The sequence below is a fragment of the Quercus suber genome, unplaced genomic scaffold, assembly GCF_002906115.3.
Source record: "Quercus suber isolate HL8 unplaced genomic scaffold, Cork oak 2.0 scaffold_66, whole genome shotgun sequence".
Lineage (NCBI taxonomy): Eukaryota > Viridiplantae > Streptophyta > Magnoliopsida > Fagales > Fagaceae > Quercus > Quercus suber.
This window is the reverse complement of record NW_027069531.1, coordinates 1,452,706-1,468,226: the sequence shown is the minus strand read 5'-3', so window position 1 is coordinate 1,468,226 and position 15,521 is coordinate 1,452,706. Positions and strand designations below refer to the sequence as shown.

At 33.3% G+C, this 15,521-nt stretch overlaps 2 protein-coding genes across 3 annotated transcripts; both read right to left on the bottom strand.

Moving 5' to 3' along the window:
• Nucleotides 1-3,202: 3,202 nt before the first annotated feature.
• LOC111996586 (BTB/POZ domain-containing protein At2g13690) lies at nucleotides 3,203-7,466 on the bottom strand. Its single transcript, XM_024028568.2, is given in 3 exon segments — nucleotides 3,203-4,332; nucleotides 6,504-6,954; nucleotides 6,956-7,466. Coding segments are annotated over 3 exon segments (1,647 nt in total). The 5' UTR covers nucleotides 7,213-7,466; the 3' UTR covers nucleotides 3,203-3,393.
• A 4,158-nt stretch (nucleotides 7,467-11,624) lies between these two features.
• On the bottom strand, nucleotides 11,625-15,207 carry LOC111996594 (uncharacterized). Of its 2 annotated transcripts, none has more exons than XM_024028577.2 (6): nucleotides 14,872-15,207; nucleotides 14,614-14,754; nucleotides 12,649-12,762; nucleotides 12,362-12,524; nucleotides 12,003-12,149; nucleotides 11,625-11,908 (listed from the first exon to the last, which is right to left on the bottom strand). In XM_024028577.2, the coding sequence occupies exons 3-6, from the start codon at nucleotides 12,756-12,758 to the stop codon at nucleotides 11,882-11,884; spliced, it is 447 nt and encodes a 148-aa protein (XP_023884345.1). In that variant the 5' UTR covers nucleotides 12,759-12,762; nucleotides 14,614-14,754; nucleotides 14,872-15,207; the 3' UTR covers nucleotides 11,625-11,881. The 2 variants fall into 2 exon arrangements, with proteins under 2 accessions (XP_023884345.1, XP_023884346.1); XM_024028578.2 differs by having other exon boundaries at nucleotides 14,884-15,207.
• Nucleotides 15,208-15,521: the final 314 nt, after the last annotated feature.

The window sequence follows — 15,521 nt, the reverse complement described above, 5'->3', positions numbered from 1 at the left end:
CGTCTAATGGAAAAACATAGAGGGGCCTGTAAAGATTTTCATATGAATTATGAGGTGGGTTTGAGAAATAAATGAATTTCGTTGAAGTATATTAAATTGAATAAGGATATATACAACACAATTGTAACTAGTTTGAGAATAAGTGGAGGAATCACAAATGATTTTCCTATCACTATAGGCTTGCTTCAAGGATTAGCATTTAGTCCATATCTCTTTGCACTAGTGATGGATGGGCTCTCGAAATCGATCAAAGAGGGATGTCCGAAGGTGTATGCTTTTTGCAAATTATATAGTTTTAATGGATCAAACTAGAAGTGGAGTTAGTGTCAAGTTAGAAATTTGGCGAGACACTCTAGAATCTAAAAGCTTTCAATTAAGTAGGACTAAAACAAAGTACAAGAAATGTAAATTTAGTAAAAGTAGAAACAAAAATGAAGTGTTTGTAAGACTTGATAGTTAAGAGACACTAAAGAGCGATAAATTTTGATATCTTGTATCAATAATTCATAAAGATGGAGGATTGACGAATGTGTGAATCATAGGATAAGAGTAGTTGGATGAAGTGAAGAAGTGCATCACAAGTATTTGTGCAATCATAGAATTCCTATTAAGTTAAAGGGAAAATTTTATTAGATTGCTATACTACCAGCTATTCTCTATAATAACGAATATTGATTGGTTTAAAAGCAACATATTCCTAAAACGAGTATATCTAAAATGAGAATGTTAGGATGGATGAGTGGAAATATAAATAAAAATAGGATTCGAAACGAGGAAATTAGCTTGAAGATAGGGATAGCCTTTATTGATGAAAAGATGAGAGAGAGTTACTTGAGATAGTTTGGTTATGTTTAGAGAAGAACACCTAATGCATCAATAAAAAATAGTAAGTTAATCCAAGCTTAGTGAATGGAAAAAAGAAGAGGAATACCAAAAATCACATTAGTAAAAGTAATAAAAAAATTACATGAAAATTTAAGAAGTAACTAGAATATGACATAAGATAAAATAGAATGGAGGAAAAAAAAAATACATGTGGCTAACTCTAACTAATTTGTTAAGAATTCATTGCTGATGTCAAAATTTTAGGACTAAGACTTGTTTAGATGAAATTTTGGTGACAAAAATTAAATTATTAAAATAATAGATAAATAATAAAGATGGCCATGTTTATTCTAGAACAAGTACAAAGAATTTTTTTTTTAAAAAAAATCAATAAACCTTATTAATGATTTCCAGAATCAAGAAAAGTTACTTATATGTGTTTGGTTAAAATCACCAAGTAGGGGCGTGATTAAAATTAATGTAGACGTTGTTGTGGGTTAGAATCACTCAATTACTACTGTTCTATTGTGACCGAAAATTAGAGAGGGGAGTTGCTTTTTGCTTGCTTCAAAAGAGTGAAAACCACCCTTCCTTTCCAAGCAAGCGGAGGTTGAAGCAATGCGATGGACGGTTTGCATGTCAATTGATAAAGGTTTTGGCTCAATTGTTTTGGAAGGAGACTCTCACTCATTTGTTACCAGGCTATTTATGCCTTTCAGATTCCATTATTCCTTGGGGAATTAGGACTATCGTTCAAGATATTTCTCTTATGTTCAGCCAAAAAAAGAAAAGATATTTCATTTTCAGAATATATCTTTTAGTTGGGTTTCTAGAGTTGCAAATTGGTGCGGCTAATTGTTTTGCAAAATGGACTTAGACGTGTAATTTTGTGGGGGTCTTTTGGGGTTGGTTTTTGTCCTCCTTGCTTGGAGTTTGGAGGCTGCTCCTCCTGAGAAGGACGCTGGTCCTTGTAGTTTGTTGTATTTTTTTTTTGTTTGTTGACGAGAAAAATCATTTTTAATATTATTTTCCTTTTCCATGTTAAAAGTTAAAACCCTAAGAAGATCATGTAATCCCTAACTACATTTTAAAAGCCCGCTAACCTATTGTATGAATGAATTTTTGAACCTTTTAAGATTTTTCAATCATTTTCCTATTGTACTAGGACAAGGATGGAGCCTAGTGCATAAATATGGACATGTGACAAATATTTGACACGTATATTTTAATAGATCCAATTTAGAGGAGCACTAAACCCAAGCTCACTTGTCACGTGTTCACATCTCAATAGGTCTAGTGCATAAAAGCACACCCAAGCCAATTCTTCTGTGCTAATGCTTCAGCTCTCAAAACATTCAGCTCTCAAAACATTTTTTTAGCCAAATTATTTAAGAACAATGTAGTCAAGAATTATTATAAAAATAATTCTAAATAAATAAATACCAAAAAAAAAAAAAATCCAGTTTTGACTCTTCAATTCTACTATTCAAATATGTTTGCAAAATGTTACAATATTCAACAAATTTGATAGCCCCCTTTAACATTTTGTAAAACTTTTTTTTAAACCAAACTTTATGTCACATCTCTCTTAATAAAAAAAAGAATTTATGACAAATATTTTAATTCAATGTATAAGAAAATAAAGTAATATATAGGATGTATTTTATAAACCATGTATTTTATACTCTTCAATGTATAAGAAAGTGACTTTTTCCTTTAAAATTTTGATTGTTGCGAATTGGCGATTGCTCTTATGTCTTCATTGAATAGGCCGCCCCCTCAGACAACTAGGCATAACACAAATCCCCGTGACCTTGGGGAAATCTGTAGTGATGAAAAGAAGTGAAGAACACATCAAGGTTCAAAGAGCCTTCTACATGGGGGTGTCAACCAATTATAAATGTAGTTTTTTTTTTTTTTTTCTTTAGGCCGCGGAGGTGTGTTTCCAAAAAAAGGACTAGCTTTTGTCTTTTATAAACCATGACAATCTAAACACTCCATCAATATCTATTAAAACTCACAAATATAACAACTTAAACAAAGAGAAAAGCTTTGAACAAAAACAATTAAAAAGGGAAAACAAAATTTAAGAGAGGATTCAAAGTAACAAGTACCAAAGACAGGTTCTCCGTTGGTGGTTTATTTATGTTATATAGACAGGAGTAATTCTTAAGTACTTCTAGAGTACGGAGAATGGTGCCCTCTTCTCTTACATTTATGATAGGGTCCACTCACTAAATTTATGATAGAGTTCACCATGAATGTGATAAGAGGAAGCACAATTTTTCCGTACTCAAAAAGTACCTAAAAATTTTCCGACAAGACAGAGCATGTAGAATGTCATGGCTAATAAAGTCCAGTATTTAAAATAGCAAAATTAAAAACTCCTGGAGACACAAGGATGGATAATCTAATAGAATTGTGATATGCCATTTTATGCACTTACAGCTGTTACAACAATTCTACACAATTGATCTACATTATTGACTCCCAGATGTTTTCCAGAATCTCTTCCCCTAAACTTCTAAAATACTACACACAAGTGGTAAATGAAAAGAGGCTTACCAGTCACCTGGTTTCAATTGCATAAGTTTCAGAGCCTCTTAGGAATGAGCGGCGCCACCAAATCTGGAAGGCTTTGCTTAGATTAGGGCATTCAGTGCCATGCTTGGAGAAACACCGAAACCATTCCATAAATAGCATATACTGCTGCTTCAAAGGAAGAGTAAGGAGTGTCTGACCCATAGCTTCCTCCAATGCCTTCATGTCAAGCCCTTTTCTGCATCTCTGCAGCCAACCAAAGTCCAATAGCATTGGGCCAAACCATGCCAGGAGAAGCCCTGATCTTGATTCTGACGGGCAATGCAGTTTTCTGGTCCCCATTGCAATGAATAGAAGTGCTGAAACCCTGCTAAGCTCGTACCTGACCATTGGAGACACATTCTCATGCATCTTAATCAGTTCACCCTGATCTGCCCACATATCCACAAACTCCTCAGCCATTTGCCTATCAAGGAGGATTTCTAGCAACCAGTTGATGTTATCAACTTCTCTTGAGATTCGTTCAATCAAGGGACTACCCTTTTCCTTCTTGGCCAATTTCTCACTGGGAATAGTGTCAGAAGCCTCCTCAAACAAGCAGACAATCGAACTCAGACAGGACTGGCAAACACTGTATAGATCTTCCTTATTGACATCAGCATGGTCCTTCTCATAGACTGAACTTCTGCACAGGAGACCCTTGACTAGAGGCTTTAGCTCATTCCTAGCATTAGCATCAGTGCAACTGGTGATAGACCAAACAATCTGTCTAGCTAAATGTTGTTGGGAATCTACTGAGTTACGAGAGTACAGTCTGGCCAAAATATCTCTAGTTGTTATATCATCGAACTTAAATCTTGAAAACAGGATCCTCAGTTTCTCCTCTTCTTCTTCAGTCCAAGGAACAGCCTCAAGGAACTTTAAACAGGACAAAACTCCCTTGGTGAACATTATACCTGCTGATACCTAGTAATAATAAGAGAAGACGTTATTAAAGAGGCACACAACTATTATTACAGATTCCATAGTTCACAATTCACAGAAGCTTTCTTAGTTAACACCGTGGTTTCAATTCAAAGAAGTCCAGTCCTCTTTCTCTCTCTCCAATTAATTTCATCTATCTCTTAGAACAGATCCATTAAATTGATAAAATCTAATTCTCAATTGCAAAATTGTTACTAACTTAAAAAAAAAAAAAAAAAAAAAAAAAAAAAAAAAAAAAAGATATGCAATTAAGAAAAAGCAATTGGTACCTCCATGCTCTACAATGAGGTGAACACAGTAATCATGCAGGGCATCATTCTACTGACATGAGTAGAGAAAATGAATGACCAAGATGTGCATAGACAGCAATTTCCAGGGAAAGAAACCTCAAATCCCATTAGAGGGCCAACTTCCATATGTACACACTTTCTAATTTTTAATGTTAATATTTAGACCTAATACCTATGCCAATCCTACCTACCACTGATACACCCCCTGTGGGTAGATTTCCTTTGAACCTATCTAAATTCCCTACCCAACCATCCAACCAAAAGAAGTAAAAAGAAAGGAGAATTGATCTCATTGTAACAAACATAATCAATAATATGTGAGGATAAGGACACTTCTATAGCTTCATGTCCATGTATTTCAAGAGAAGAGAGCAAACAATGAAACCTTAGTTTCTTTAGAGCATTCCAAGATTGGGAGTTAGAGCTGATAGATTCTTTGTTCGAGCTTGTGCATTCTAATTATCCCTTAGGTGGAAGGTCGTATTGGAGGTTAGAAAATTTGATTGAAGTTCTTGTTATAATGCTTTGCAAGGGTTTACAGGTGTTACGTCCCTGGGAAAGTATACAGGGCGTTGAAGCACCACGGAGCATTGCTTTCTTTGTATGGTCAGCAGCTTTAGTGGATTCTGATAGTGGAAAATCTGAAAAGTGGGGGAAGATCATGATTGGTAAGGTATGTGCAAACCTAGCATAGAATTGATGGACTGGACAGTTTAATAACTCACCATAGAAGACTGCTTGGGAGTTGTGGGCCTTGGTGTTTTCTCCTTTTGGGTTGCATTGTGGATTATTGAAATACTTGTTAGTTGGAGGGAGAAGTTTTGGAGTCTTTTAACAGGAAAATATTGGAGTATAGTTCCACTGTGCATAATACGGAATATATGGAGAGAACTGACCAATCATACCCCTTAAGTCCCTGTTCTTAAGATTTTTGCATGATAATTTTAGGCAGTATATAGTCTCTTCTTTTTAAAATTTTATTGATCTTATTAACTTTACATTGTAACTTTAATGCTCAACACCCCCTGCCCCTCCTTTTCTTTTCTTTTCTTTTTTTTCCCTTTTGATTCATAAGTAGGATCTCCTCCACCGGCACTCTCTTTATCACCTAAGACAAGGAATAGGGGAGATTTTTTTTTTCTTTCTTTCAAATTGCATATTTTATCCATCAAATCTCAAAAAAATTATTTATGTTTTGCTCAAAAATAACAAGAACGTTCTTTTTTTTTTTTTAGGAGGCATTGTCTTTGATTGAAACTATTGGTCATCTGCACTCTAAACTTAGGCAACCACTAAATTCAACAAACTTATAAGTCCGGTTTCCTCAAAATGGAAGGGGCCAAATTTCCCCATAAAGCCACATTCCTTTTAGGTTGCGTTCATTTTGCAAGAATTTAAAGTACAAATTTAAAATTTAGGAGACTTACCATATTATTTATGGGTATTAAGTTAGAAATTAAAGTCTAGGGATATTTCAATTCTTACAATTTATAGGATTCTAAAGTCTTGCGCATAATTAGTTTTTTTACCCAAACACAATCTGATTCAAAACACAAATATCCAAATTCATAAAACTCATAGCCCCCCACTCTTCATACACGCTATTTCATGCATGCGACAGCGCACATAATCTCACTCACTCACAGACACTTATCAGTTATCACATCAAACCAAGCAAAAACACTTCAATCACACACACACACGCACCCAAAAAACAAAAACCAAAAAAAAAAAACCAAAAATTAATTTTAGAGATAAAACCCACTTGGATATTACTATGACAAACAACAATTGAACAAAACCCCAGTTAAAAAAACACAAGAAACAAAGACATAAAACGAAAACCAAAAAGCACAAACAAACCTCGAGAATATCGATTGAGCGGTAGACACCGATCTTCGAGAGACGCTTAGGAATATCGTCCTCGAACATGAGCTCGATAGTCTCTCTAAACACACCAAGATTCTCCACTTCTGGAACCTCAATCCTACACATCTTCGAAGAAGAAGAAGAAGAACCATTCCTCTTAAACTCGCTGATTAAACCAGCGAACACTTCAGAACTCGTACTCAGAACTTGCGAGTTCAGCTCCAAAACCAAACACCCACCACCAGTTTTCCCTCTCAAGTTCAACCTCACGTCGAACACAGTAGCTTCCTTGTCGGAAATCTCAGGTGGGGCCCGAAAGCTTTCGGGTTTCGGTTCGGGTACAGAGGAATCGACGGCTGTGATGATTTCTTCCGGGTCTTCTTGTTCTTCTTGGATAATGGAATGGACGGTGGGATCGGAGTCGATGGGGAGACCCGACCCGGGACAAGATCCGACGTGGGTCGATCCGGGTTCGGCCCACGAGGCTCAACCCGGATTTAGTGCTCAGTGGGGAGTTGGGAACGGAGGAGTTCGTGGGTTTTGATGAGAGAGTTTTGGGGTGAGAATGAGAGCGAGAGAGTGAGAGTGAGAGGTTTTCGGGGCTGGAAGGTGGGACCGTGAATGAGCAACACCATGATCTCCGGCGAGCTTGAGACTCACGCCGTGACGACGACCCGGGTTTCCGCCGGGTCGAACCGCTCATTTTGGGTGGTACTGATGATGATGCAGCAGGTATAGAGTAGAGCGTTACAGTCTGAGAGTGAGTGTAACTGTGAAAAATGGGAAGGTATTGGTTTTGTTTCTTTATTTTCTATTTTCTTGAGAGAGAGAGAGAGAGAGAGAGAGAGAGAAAAAAAAGTAATATTATGATGATGACGATGATGATGAGGTTGAGGGAGATGGGTCTTTTTTTTTTGTTTTTTGTTTTTTTTTTGCTAAGCTTGGGAATCGTGAGTGTTTTGGAGTTTAGTTGGGTAAAATGCTTTTAGATAGTTTGGTTTCTTTCTCTATTGGTCAAGATATCAAGAAGATGAGGTGCACAAACTCTTTTTCCCGTCATTTTCCCTTTTTCTTTTTGGTTGCGTTTCTTACCGTTATACTCTCTCTTTCCCAGTTGAATAAGAAATTAAGAGATTAATTTTTGCCAAACTAAAAATTAATTGATATTTTAAATTAATATAAAGAGCTATTATTAAAAATGAATGTTATAAATTGAAATTTTTTAAACAAAAAATAAATTAAAATATTATTTGTTAGTATTTTTGGTGGCATAGTCTATTTGGTATCCAACAATTTTTTGGTAGCTAATCTATATAATATTTATAAAAAAAATATAGTTTTTGGTTTTTTTTTTTTTTTGAGATTGAATTTTTGGTAGTTTGTATGCTATAAGCATGTGATAAAATGCTAAAATCTAGCATATTTTCATAAAAAGTTAGTTTTGTTAATTTATTTTTAAAAAAAAGGACGAAACAAAAAACAAAAGCTAAAAGTTTTGTGCCAAATAGACATTTTAATAATCATGTAACTTATTAAAATGATGATGTGATACAATATACATGGATGATCTTCTAATCCTCCTTCAACACAATTTGAATAAAAACAATGTAAAACAAAATGGTCAATAAAAAAAAAAATTTAGGACAAACCTTAATTACAAAATTAGTTGTAGCCTTAGACTACAACCTTACTTAATATCTTTTATTGTATGTGAATTTTGACAAATTTACCATTAGATTACATCTTCTTCTTATATCCTCCATGCTTACAAAATTTCTAGAAAAAATTAAAGATCAATAACTATATCATCAATAAATTATTTAAATTGTAAGTTTTTATAGTTTGAAATTATGTATAAAATATAAACTTATATAGATCATATAGTAAATAATATTCAATTAACACAAAATTTGACATGTGTATTAAGAACGTAAAAAACATTAGATTTTCAAAATATATAGTAATGTTTATTTTATTAAGTAAAATTATAGTATTAGGTTACATTCAATTTTGTAGCTAAACTTTGTTTTATAAAGTATGTAAGAAATTTGCAAACCAATATAATCCAAACCTTCTTCTCAAAAAAAAAAAAAAAAAAAACATATATATATATATATATATATCTTCCAAACCCCACAAAAATAAAAATTACACCTGACTTTATAAAAATCTTTTTAAAGTGTGTAAGAGAAATATGGGCATATGCTTTTTTTTCCCTCAAAGCAGCTATCATCATATGGGTAAACGTAAACGGTATATATGTGAGAGATATTGGCATTTAGCAAAAAAATTGAAGGAAAGTAGGTGTGTTTTAAATAATAATAATAATAAATTTTTGTTATTTAAAAGGAGTGAGCTGGAGCTCTCGTGGCATACAGTACTTTTGGGCACTTTCTTGGCTTCTTGGCGTGGGAAAGGCATCAATCATCAATGCCAGGTTGTTTGGTTCCAAGTCTCAGCTAATAGGTTGTTCTTCAAATACACTACTACTACATAACAGAAAACAAAGTAGTAAGTAAGTAAGAGATTTTTGGTTTCCATGAACATCATTTTTTGCGGCTTATCAAAAAAAGAGAAAGAAAAAGAAAAAGAAAAAGAAAGAGAAAGAGAACATGATTTTGCGTGCTACTAACTATTTTCTTTAATGTCAAAAGTGAGATTTAGCTTTAAAATAACGGAATAACCTAATCATTTGTTAAGTATTCTTCACAAAAGTAGTATGCAGACTGAGAGTTATATACCATGTTTTGAAAACGACTCAAATGATATTAAAGGTAAAAAGTTTAGATGTTCCAAAATACATTATTAGTTAAATCTATAACATCAATTGTAATAATGGCTTCAATTTTATCAAGAATCGCGCTGCATTTTATCATCCAATCTAGCATCAAATCAAAAATCAAAAATTAAAATTTGTTCAGGTGGTAAATTGTACTCTAATTTATATTATATACACATATTTGAGATATCTTTTCTAGTTACACTATTTTTTATTATTTATAAACGGGCCTTTTTATTTCTTTTCTTTTATTTTTAGAAAATTTACATACAAATATTTTAAATAATTCTGGGATTTTTAATTTTTAGAAAATTTATATTAATGGTATAGTAACTATATTTATAGTTATAAAATTGAACATTTGTTTATTTATTATATTATTTCTATATTTATATTCTAATAAATATATATTATTAAGAATAATAATTATTATTATTATTTTAAATTAATAATATTATTATTAAACATTGTGTGTGTTAATACTTAGTATTCTAAAAAAAAAAATATTCAAAATAATAATGTATTATTATAATGTATAATGGAAAATATTATTTTGAATTATGAAAGTCGTTTCCTTAGGTTATGACAAGATTTATCATCCGCTTAGGGTGAAAACAATAAGAATAGAATACTTTTGGTGAATTCTTTTGTGAAAATTTGATATTTTTCATTGTTTGATTAACTAGGAAAAATAAGAAGGAAAGTGGTGGGACCTAGGTGTCACTTGTGCCTATCAAATTGTTTTATCCTCAATTTAGGGATAGAGAAAATAAGAGTGAAAATGGATAGTTAAATTAAAATGATTCAATTGCCCTTCCCACATCACTTTTTTATTTTATTTTTCCCGTGCCCACCAACTGTATGTTTGTCTTGTTTGGTTATTTATACCAATTTTTAGTAAATTTATATAAATTATATTTTTCATCTTCTCATTTTTCTTCTCAACCAAATAAAAAAAATTATATTTATTTTTCATCTTTTTAACCAAACACACATGGAAAAGTAAAACATTTTATCTCATTCCACTTTTCCATTCTCACTAAAGATGATAAAATGACTCACTCTGCATGACCCACCATGCCTCAGCCCCCCAACCCCAAGTGGATGTTTTGCTTGTCCCACTTGTCTTAACTTGCCCTGAATCTCTCTCTCTCTCTCTCTCTCTCTCTCTCTCTCTCTCTCTCTCTCTCTCTCTCTCTCTCTCTCTCTCTCTCTCTCTCTCTATATATATATATATATAATTTATTTATTTAACTTATTTATACATAATAATGTAAAAATTTGTTATATATAACCTAATTATAATATTTTATTTTATATACATATTATAGATTATCTTTAAAACAATTTAAGCTCTCACTATCACACTTTCCCTATCTCATCTTTATCTTATCTATGTCGAAGCAATCTTGTTAGGATTAGTAAAACATCTTCTATCTACTTAAAACTCGTCCTACCCCACTACTACCTCACATGAGTTTCTTCTGCCCTGACCCAACCCTGCTTCGCCCCAGTGCCATCCCTAAATTCCTCACAACCAAGTGGAACATTAAATATACGACAGGGTTGACACTTGGAAGGTTGTTCCTTTGTGCAGATGCTGACTATCTGAAAAGAACTCAAATTTGAAGACAATGAACTGTAAGTGTTGAAGTTGAAAATTTTTATTTTTATGCACCGTACATGAGTGGGATTATGCTTGACATCGTTGTTAGATTCCATTAATCATCTGAATTTCAGAGGTTGAATTCTTCACCTTTTTTGGCTTGTATAATTCTCACATACTAGACTTGCCGGCCTTTTTTGTGTTTTCTAATGAATTTTATTTAATTATCATAAGATTATCGTGTGCACAAAAGTCCCATTTACCTTTGCAAATAACAACACACCACCATCAAATTAAAGAAAAAGAAAGATTAGTATTATCTATTATTTATAATACTAGAAGTCATAATAAAAAAAATGGACTTCTTATGTGCCTTAACTCGTAATCATTGCCATTTTTTGGTATATTTGAGAATTTGAGTACTTCCATAGCATTATCTCTTTCATGTGCATCCCCTGCAATTCTAGAACTACCGAATGTAACATGGCAGGCATTTTAGGTCATCCGTTGCCAAGCATTTGCTTTTCCTATAATAGAGTTTATTTCAAACTAAAGCATGTTTTAGGTCATCCATTTCTGTATTATTTAGATTTCAGACTGCTAATGCTGTGCTAATTTTCCTAATTGTTTTCTTTATTATTTATCTTTCAAATTTGGTTTTTTCTCAGATTGCTAAGATTTGTCATATGTGCAACTGGTCCTGTCCTGTCTCATATGTAAATGAGAGAAATTGATAACAAACTAACCATTTACATTGAAAAAGATAACCATTGGGTTTCAGTCTAGAAGCATTGCCTGGAGACTCTAAAAGCTCTTCACAGCTCTTGATGGTCTTTTGTGGGCAGAACCTGTACCTTAGTTTTACCCATTTTCAAAAAGAAAATGACAAAGGGGCACCCTTCACAGGTAAGAAATGCTAAGACATAACTGATCTCTTCTCTACATTTACATAGAAAGAGATAAACATTGAGAAAATAAGGTGTTAAGTCAGCTGGTGAGCTCCTCCATCAAACCCTGTTATCAAAGGAATAAGATGGAAGGTTAGAAGAACTCACAAAAACCATTCTGCTATGAGAATTCAAGTTTAAAGTTACCGCAGACAACCCACCCTTGAGATAAATTGCTCAGCATCAGTTCGTTTAAGAAAGTGCATTGAGTGTCGAGCAAAATTGATTGTCTTACCATCACTTAGTACCACATCAATATCGTCAAGGACTCTCACCTGGATATAGGGATCTTTGGGTGGCACCATATCCTGTCAAAGAAAAGATATAGGTATTACTTTTGAGGTGCAGAATCAATCTATATAAATAATTCTTAAAAAAAAAAAAAAAAAAAAATCAGAATATGGATACTTCCAACTCTGTAGCATTGATAGTCCCATAATATAAATTTTAATTTGCCTATTTTTGTGTGTGCGCGCTCGCGTGTGTGTGTGTGTGAGAAAGAGAGAGAGAGAGAGGTTACCACAGTCAAATCAAGGTCAAGTCTCGACATATATGATTGCAAAGTTCCAGCATGTTTCTTAAAATAGTCTTCCTCTGTGTGACTGAGCTTCTCTTGAATTTCTTGAGGAAGCACAGGCCCTACTTTCCATATCAAACTTCGTATATTTTCTGCTCTGTTGTACCTGCATGGTTATCAATACCATATCCATATCCATGATAACTGGTGAAGATGATGAACCTCCAACAAAAGAGGAAGCTAGAAAAGGTTGGCACATAAAAAATAAATGGCAAGAAAGAAATAGTTACACATATGCCATTAGACAGCGCTTATTGCAAACTAAAGAAAGGTGGTGGATGAGAGCTCCATAGTGATCTGCATTTCTAGTTGTTAGCACATCCAATCCTTCTTCCTGCATTTTTCTGTGGTAATATAAAGTCGTATGAGGCTTATGAGCCAAACCAAACCAAACTGATGTTAATATATCATTGCATATGAAAATGGTAATAGAGTAGTAGCCGTATGCAATAATAGTCAATGAATGAAAGGAATTCCCAATAATAAATTCCAGCCGAATGAGTTACCAGAATTTTCAAATTGCCAACTAGCTAAGAAAACAATCGCCACCCACCCCCACCCCCACCCCCAAAAACAATAATAATAAAAATAACTAAGCTGCTATGCAAAATTGTCCCATGGTTGTGACTAAGCCACACACACAAAAAAAGGAGCTAATTCTCTCTTATAGAAGGAGAAATTTTGGGGTTAAGCTCATTGGAGAGGATGTTTTTGATAAGAACTTGCTAGAATATGAATATGAATTGTGGAAAAGTAACAATGGTGAATGGGAATAGTAGTTGTTGTAGGCCACTTCAAGGGGACCTAGACCTCCGTAGAGAAAGAGAGAGATTAAGAGAGAGAGATGCGCTAAGAAATTGGTTTATTCTTCATTGATATCTAATGTTGAATTACAATTATGTATTTATAGGAAACTAGCTCTAATCTCATTGGCCCACATGGCTTAAGATAATTGGCTAGTTAATTCAACATGTGCTCTATAAATTAAGCATGTGTTAAATGAGCTACACGTGCTCAAATCCTAACTAACCCATCCTAATCTCAACTAAGTAACTAACTAAAGGGGTTATAACAACTATAAGGAGATTACAAGTCATATGACATAATTTGGGGTTCCTATCAGTTTTGGATCCTAGAGTGCTACTCCCTTTTATGTATCATCTAATTTGACTATTTTAAAGAATTATCCAACAGTTATCTATGTATGCATCAAATATGTACAGATATGCTAATATGTATACTTGTACATGTCCATGCAACTATATGCACATTTGAGTGCGCCTTGGAAACACGTTTATATTTGCTAGTTGAAAAGTGAGAAGAAAACATTAGAGATCAGCAAGGGAGGGTGCTTCTTAAAATTATTAGACCTATGTATCAAGAAAATATTAGGGGATGCACCATGTATCAAGATAAAAGTTTCAAAATATTTTATCAAAAGACACTAGGGAAAAATGATCAAAATAGATAATCTGAGTTTTGCCACACTTGGGCGTCAAAAGTGTTGCCACAAGACATAGATCGCCATGTCCTGTAAAAGAAAACAAGTGGGCTTATGAAGCAATTATGGCCCCAAGGCTTAAAAAATTGGAGACAAGAATGTGAGAAAGATCCAATTTCAAGGAAAACATTTATTTTCTTCTGTTCAAAGAACAATGTAAAATTAGAAGATCAAGCTCTAAGTCCCCAATGAATTTTCAAACATTATTAACAAAGATAACATTCAACAAAGAGTGCACTTATCATTCAGGCGACTAGCATTAACAAGATCCTGTATGTTTTGCAAAATGCTATGTTCTAATTTAAGTGAAATTATAAAACACCAAAGATTATGGCCAAAAGAAATCTACAGATATGGAATTTATCTAAATAAAATATATCCAATAAAAGGTTAAGTTATAGACCAGAAAGGAAAGACTCGCACAAAATGAAGTAATATTGTTTTAGAACCAATAACACCAAGCACCTACCCATTAATAAAGCTATGCTAACAAACAAACCATGTACCATCAAATTTTGAATAGTTTTCAAAAAGAAAAACAGAAACATACCCACCAGATAAATTTATAAAAATTTCCCAAAAAAATACTCCATCCTCCCATTTCCAAAAGCTTTGTATTCATTAGGACACGAAACAACCAAATTCTTTTGCTATGCTAGCTAAGCATTAAAAAAAACCAAGCTCCAGGACTTACATTGTAAGGAGTGAGCTGCCCCTTTTCACCACTTGCAACTTCTTTCACCAGCTGGCATGCCTTTCTCCCATACCTCTTTCAATTCAAAGAAAAAACCAACCCTCCTAGTCTTCAAATCTGCCAGAACTATCCCTCATAAACCTACACTCATTGAAACATTTCGTCAAACAATTGCTATGCACATGAAGAAATAAAAAATTACAACATCCGCAATGCCAAAAACCCAGAACATAAATACAGGCAAACAAAAGTACATACAAGCAGACATACAGAAACACATCCATTTTGTGCATATATGGTGAACTTGAAGCGAAAGGATCTGGAATTTGTTGGGACTGGTAAACAGTAAAAAGGTAGGAGAGAGACTGAGAAATGGAAGTCTTCCTGTTTCAGTATTTGCTGGGATAGAAAAATTTGAGAGAAAGTGAAGAAAATTATTGTAGATACGTAAAGTCGCTACTCTAGTTCAGTGGCTTTGGCGGTTTTTTTTTTTTTTACACAATAATTTATTTTTAAAACAATTTAATTTAATTTAATTTTTTTTTTTGAGAAGATAAAACAATTTAACTTGAGCAATATACTAAGGGTTTTTTTTTTTTTTGAAGGGACAGCAATATACTAAGGTTATTCTATATAAACAGAGGGTTTTACTAATGTAGTAATATATATCAAATTACTATAACAATTTACAGTAAATATCAATAATGATTTTTTTTTTTTTGAGAAATATCAATAATGAAAATTTTAGCTTTTCTTCCTACAAATTCAGACATACTTTTTGACTTATACTGGAGAAAAATATTCGCTCAAACTTCCAAATTCCAATCATACAAACTAACATTTATCTTTTGATCAATAAAACAAAAAACAACATTAATCATTGGGGGATATATCTCAACAATTTACTT